A 6,892-nucleotide genomic window follows, 5' to 3' on the forward strand; every position below is an offset into this window, starting at 1 on the left:
CCACAATATCCCTGCATATTTGTTCCTCTAATTGCCATTGAGTAATTGGGGACCTTAAATACAACCCCAGTAATGTCACCATCCCCGTCTTATTTCTCTACTCCACCCACAAAGCCTCACTGTGTGATCCCTCAGTTATTTAATCTCTGATTACTGCGATGATATTCGCCTTATACAAAAATGCAAATCCCACTCCATTTTATCCACCATTCCTGTCCCGCCTAAACCACCTGGCACATAACTCTGCGTGTATTAATTGCTTTTGTGTAAAGAATACTTCTCAGCGTCACTGTTACCTGTTTCTGCCGTCACTGCTCTGTTTGGTGAAGAACTTTCTGTCGGTTTCTGAGTTGAATTTGTCACGTTGTTGTCATGTTCAGCAGTGTTTGGATCTGAAGGAATGGAGACATAGTATAAGAATGATTCAAAGATGGAACTCTTTAATTCAGATATTTCCCAATAATTCCCAGCGTGCCATGTATTTCATGGAGGCAAGAACCCAGTCGTATTTTCACTGAGTTAGAAATCCAGAGACTCAGCGAACACTCTGGGGACCTGTTTTCAAATCTTCAAACTGCAAATGGTGAAATTGGAATTCGATGCAAAGTAACATATCTGGCCTGAAGAATCTACTGATTGCCATGAATCCATGTGCATTTGCTGAAAACAAAATGACGCCACTGACTAGGTAATCTCTTTCAGGGAAGGAAACCTCATCTGCTCTGAACTGCAAGTGAGTACAGACCTATAGCAACGTTCTTGACGTTCATACCCTCTGAAATGGCCTAACAATCTATCCTGTTGCACCAATCGCTTCGGCGTTTCACAAAGAAACAAATCTAGATGGATCGCCTGGCATCGAACGAAGCACTGGGAAAGATGATGGTCCAATAAGCCCTGTCACCCTGCAAAGTGCTCCTTACTAACACCTGACAATAGTGATAAATTTGCGAAAGTTATTTCACAGATTAGCCCGTTATTAGTCTAATCTTGCTTACATCGGCGACCGTGGAGACAGTTAACCAGATGTCACCACCGCCATCATAGATATGTCCAGTCCCACTTGCAGGACAGTCCTAGCAGAGGTGGCGGCACGGTGGACTAAAATCAGAATGAAGTTCACCTAGAAGTCCTCTGCATGGACACGAGTCCCTTACCATCTTGTGACGTCAGATTAAACATGGTTAAGAAAACTTATGCTGATTACCACAACTGAGGAATCAGGACTGCTACATGCTGCACAATGTATGGGATAAGCATCAAGCCAGGCAATTATGCAAAATGTACAATGGATGTGTGGGGAATTGCAATATTCATCACCGACAGTGTGTCAGCAGTAGCACTGTTGATCGACCTGTTCGGGTCCTAAACATAAAGCTGCTAGAATGGGGCCATGACAGGTGGTGAGGGGGTGAAATACACTTGCTTTCATCCTTATCACTATGCCGACTGCAGATGCATCTGCACAAGAAAATATTGTCAAGAGTGACTACCGCATAGTTCTTGGCGAGACGAACTTAAAAACCATCCAAATGTGTTATCTGGCACTGTCACCATGCTAAATGGGACAGACTTCAAGCAGATCTAGCAATTCCAGGTTCGATGAAGCCCGGTCGGAGACCAACAGCAACAAAATTGTCTTCCATCAAAATCGGCAACATATTGTTGAGCATACTCCCCACTCAAACCTTATAAAAAAATGATGGAATCAAACTTATTTCGTGGAATGTGCAGGAGTGTACAGCAGGAGTAGCACCAAGCATACACAAAAATGCCGCATCAACAAAATGAAGCTGCAAAACACGGCTACTTCAAGGGAGGGATGAGCGAGGTAGAATTGACTGGTAGATGAGCCCAGCATGAAAGGCAGTGAAACAACAATGGCGAGAGATTCTGGGAGTAATTCAGGAGACACAGCAGAGATTCAAACTGAGGAAAACGAACAATGGTATAGGTAGGTTGAGGCAACCACAGTGGCAAGGGAAGCAATCCCATAAACAATGGATCAGAAGTACCACATGCAGTGAATGGTGTTTTTATGTAACAACTCATTGCAGGAGGAGCCACAAATACCCCCATCCTAAATGATGGAAAAGCACAACACAGTTGAAAACACTAGTATGAAACGTTTGAGGCGTGGTGGCTCAGTCGTTAGCACTGCTGCTTCACAGCGCCAGGAACCTGGGTTCAATTCTTGCCTCATGTCTGTGTCGAGTTTGCACATTCTCTCAGGAAACTGTGAGTTGCTGCCCACAATCCAAACATATACAGGTAAGGTGAATTGGCCATGTTGGATTGTCCATCGTGTGAGGTGTATTCATCAGGGGTAAATGTAGGGTTGTGGTGGGATACTCTTCGGAGAGTTGGTGTGGATTTGTTGGGCAGAAGGGCCTGTTTCCATACTGTAGGGAAACTCATATCAGCATTCCCAAGTGAATTAGCCATCTTGGCCTCCTCCAATTATTCCCAGCATCACAGACAGAAGTTTTCAGGCTTCTTATTTACTCAGCGCAGTGAAAAGATACTGTTGAAGACATTGGATATTGCAAAGCTACTGAGCTCTGAGACTATTCCGGCAATAGTAAGGAAGAACTTGCCGTACTCTAGCCATGCTCTTTCAAAACAATTCCAAATCTGGCATGAACACTGCAGTGTACAAAATTTCCTAGCTATGTCTCATCCACGACATGCAGGACAAATCCAAAATATTCATTTTCTATCGCACCAGTCAACTCTCGATCTTCAGCAAAGTGATAGAAGGTGTCATCAACAGAGAGATAAAGCAGCACCTGCTCAGCAATAACCCGCTCAGTGACGCCCAGTTAAGTTCCACCACAAAGACTCAGCTCCTGCACTCATTACAGCTTTGGTTCAAGACTGGACAAGAGGAAAATTCCAGAGATGAGGCGCAAGTGTCAAACCTTGACACTGAAGCTGCATTCGAATGAGTGAGGCATCAGAAGCATGAACAAAAATGGGATTTATGGGTGTCAAGGTCAAATATTCTACTGCTTTGAATCAAACCTTCATATAGAATTTGATACTATGGTTTGGGGTCAAACATCTTAGCTTCATGGCGTCACTGCAGGGCTTCCTGGCGTTAGAATTTTCGGTAAAACTATCCTCAACATGTTCATCAATTACGTTCCCACCGTTTTAAGGTCAGGAACTGGGATATTCACAGATGACTGCATAATGGTCAGCTCTGTTTGCGACCCCTCAGACATTGAAACAGCCCATATTCAAATGCAAGAAGATCTAAATAATATCCCTGTTTTGACTGAAATGTAGTAAGTAACAGTCACACAAGTGACAAGAGATGACCAAGGAATCAGGGTGGAATGGTGGTTCAGTGTTTCGCACTGCTACCTCACAGTGCCTGGGACTTGGATTCAATTCCAGCTTCATGAAATTGTTTGCGTGGTGATTGCGCATTGTCCCCTGTCTGCGTGGTTTCCTCCCACAGTCCAAAACTGTGAAGGTCAGATAGAGTAGCCATGGGAAATTTAGGACTAGAGGCATTGGGTTGGGGGGTGGGGGATGTGTGGTTTGTGTGGGATACCTTCGGAGAGGCGGTGTGGACTCAATGGGCTTCCACACCGTAGGGATTCAATGATAGTCATCAAAAAGTAACACCGTCATCATTTTCCCTGTGATTCAATTCCGTTACCATGACTGAATTTAACGTTATTAGCATCCTTGGTTTGACTCAAATAGATTTGTCACTAAAAGGTGGCAACAGTAAATCCAGGCTAGGAATTCTGCGGCAGGGACTCACGTTCTGACTCCCAGAAGACTGCTTAACACCTCCAAGGCGGTACACAGGATGGAAGCAGCATCAACAACGCTCAAGTATTCCTCTTGATTTGCATTACATCCACAAACATCTGTCTCTCCACCACCAACATTCAGGAGCACGGTTTGTACTACTTACAAAATGCACTGCAGAATTCACTAAAGATCTTCAGACAGCACCTTTCAAACCCACGGCTGCTTCCATCTACACGACCAGGGGAACAAACATATGGGGACAAGACAACGTGCAAGAATATGTCCCAGACAATCACCATCATTACTTCGAAATGTATCACTGCGCCTTTACTGTCAAAATGCTGGAAGTCCCTCGCTGTGGACATTGTGGGTCATCCACCTACATACACACTGGAACTAATCAAGAAGCTGTTGCATCTCCACTTTCTCAAGGGCAATTAAGCCCGGCCAGTAAATGCTGGCTCAGTCAGCCACCCAGTTTCCCACGAATAACTGATACAAATATAATGCTGAGGCACAGTGCCTTTCCCGGATTTAATACCAGATACGAATCTATGTCCTTTGTGATTTTCCTGAAGAAACATTGACAGCAGTGATTGCTGCTGCTCGCTATAACTGAAAGAAAAACACTTCACCATCAGATCTTTTGCCTCTGCAGTAATTGTACTAAACGATTGGATCAAATTCATTTAAATCCCTGCTTGTGAGGCGGTCATTTTATTTTCAGATCCTACATTCTCTGTGGCATTTGTGAAATGTTCTCAAATGAATGTGGGAATGAGACTATGATTCGGAGATTAGGATTCGATGTGTCCTTTGAGTAAATGGCAGTACTGTGTTAAGACCAAGAAATGAGAGGCTGAAACTTTGACAGTGTACTGTAACTGGGAAAATGAATTTAACACCACATAAAGAAACAGCTCAGCCCAACACGTCCAACTTGCATTTATGAAATGGATGCAGTGAGGATGGGAGTAGAACATGGTGACTCAAGTGAGTGCAATGCAGTGACAGTGAAAAATGTAATATAATATCTTGGGACAGTGGGATGCAGTGATTAATGGACTGGGATGTGTTTTCTGACATGAGAGAGACATCAGAACAGATTGCAGAGTGATGTAGTTACTACAGTGAGCATGATACTGTTGTTGAGGGAAGTTAGAAATGTTCACCAGGGGAGTGTGAGTCATTGAGTAAGATGTGGTAGAATGTAGGAACTAAAGCGAATTGAATTTCATGGCTTAAGGGAGAGGAGTGCTTCGACTGAAAGAAGTTGGATTTTATGCCTTGGAAACCAGCATCCTGTTTCTTTGGATTGTTTCCTTTCATACTTAAGACAGGGAGGAGCTTTCACATTGCCAATCATTCCGTGCTGCAGTGGCTGATTGTAACATTTTATTTACGTCTTGTCTGAGAGCAGTGACTTCCCAACTACATAATGTTCTCTTCCTCTTTTCAATTAACTCGGCTCACTTTCGTATATTTTATTTCAAAAGTTTCAATGACTCAGTGATTGGAAGTTCAAACTATTTCCAAAGTCATTGGAATGATATTTTCTTGGTGGAGTGAGACACCTCAAAGTTGCCCTTGTGAGTAACGTAAAAAGAGAACTGTACCTGTGCAGTAGGCAGCACAATGATGCAACGCCTTCAATTCATAAACAAAGTAACTGCTGCAGTTTTTGATCTTTATCTCATGGACCCAGTGACATTGATTTCTTTTCCAGTTTATACAAACTCTCCTGGTCACTTCCCCATCGGCCATGGTGGGATGAGAACCTGTAATAAGGTTTATCAGTAGTGAAGAACGTAATCAATGTGAACAGTGCTGGACAGTGAACATCTGTCTAATAAATTATGAAATTACCCTGTAACCACGCTGTTCCACGTGTCGAGCAGTGATATGGTTGGACAACCACCTCTGGCATCTTCCATCCACCGGAGCTGAAACAGCAATCACAGAGAAAGCTAATGAATGGCAATCTGCCATAACATCATACCCAATTAAAGTTCCTTGATGTAACCATACTTCCCATCCCAAAGCCGGTTAACCTTCCTCAGAGTCTCATCATAGTCATGGACCCATAGAGGTTGAGAGCATATGTAAAAAAAAATCCTTTATCTCATTGTGTTACACCAGTCAAAAACAGTTTGAAAACCAAATTTTCAACGGCTTTTCCATCAACCTTCTTTGCTTTAGCATCGTAAGTACCCATCTAAGTATCTTTGTAATAACGTGAGAGGTTTTCACTTCGTCATCCTCATGGACAGTAAGCGCCAGATTACCATTATCTCTAGGCAAAATCATTTTTCCTCATATGCTGTCTAAACCCATTACCCTAATTTTATGCCTCCTGGCCATTCATGTCTCCATCAAGGGGGAAGAAGAAAGGATATTCCTTTTGAGCCTATCTCTCAAAATCATAACTTCTTTATGCATTTTAATCATGTCGTCTTTCAATCACCTCTGCTACAAGGAAAACTGAAACGGTTGTTTACATCGGTTTTCGGAAATTAAAATCTATAGCCCTGTCAACGGCATTTTAAATCTTTCCAACTCAAGCTACATTTTCTTGGAAATTTCTTCCAAACCATCTCCTGTACTCTCACAATCTTTCGATATTGCATATTCCAGAATTTCCCACAGTACTTGGTGTGAGGCGTGTAAAAAATGTCGCCCAACTATTGCCCCGCCTGTATTAGCCTTTGAAATGTCCGTTCCAGGAAGGAGTGGTGAAAAGCATTTTGGATTTATTTGAGTTTGCATTTAATATACTCGTGACTGACAACAAGTTCAAAAGATACAGAGTCTGGATGGGAAAGATGACAATCAGACATAGAGTCGGAGTGGCATAAAGATGTACAAGTCAGAAACAGATACTTTGGTCCAACTCATCCATGCCGACCAGATATACTAATCTAATCTAATCCTATTTGCCAACATTTGGCCCATATTCTGACAAATCCTTTTCATTTGTATAACCTGATGGTTTTGAAATGTTGTAATTGTACCAGAATCGATTACTTCCTCTGGCAGTTCATTCCAAACAAATACCACCCTCTGCGCGAAGAAGTTGCCCATTAGGTCTGTTTTCAATCTCTTCACTCTTCACCTTAAACCT

The 6,892-nt window shown here is 42.7% G+C and overlaps 1 protein-coding gene across 1 annotated transcript in view; it reads right to left on the minus strand.

Moving 5' to 3' along the window:
* Positions 1-296: 296 nt before the first annotated feature.
* Positions 297-6,892, minus strand: part of LOC122547008 — a gene marked incomplete at its 3' end in the record, with an annotated part of 18,693 nt that continues 12,097 nt past the window's right edge. The window contains exons 4-6 of the mRNA XM_043685610.1: positions 5,638-5,714; positions 5,388-5,549; positions 297-392 (exon numbers count right to left, since the gene is read on the minus strand). Coding sequence (XP_043541545.1) covers positions 297-392; positions 5,388-5,549; positions 5,638-5,714 — 335 coding nt within the window. The remainder of the gene's footprint in view (positions 393-5,387; positions 5,550-5,637; positions 5,715-6,892) is intronic.

The sequence above is a fragment of the Chiloscyllium plagiosum genome, unplaced genomic scaffold, assembly GCF_004010195.1.
Source record: "Chiloscyllium plagiosum isolate BGI_BamShark_2017 unplaced genomic scaffold, ASM401019v2 scaf_15056, whole genome shotgun sequence".
NCBI classification, from domain to species: domain Eukaryota; kingdom Metazoa; phylum Chordata; class Chondrichthyes; order Orectolobiformes; family Hemiscylliidae; genus Chiloscyllium; species Chiloscyllium plagiosum.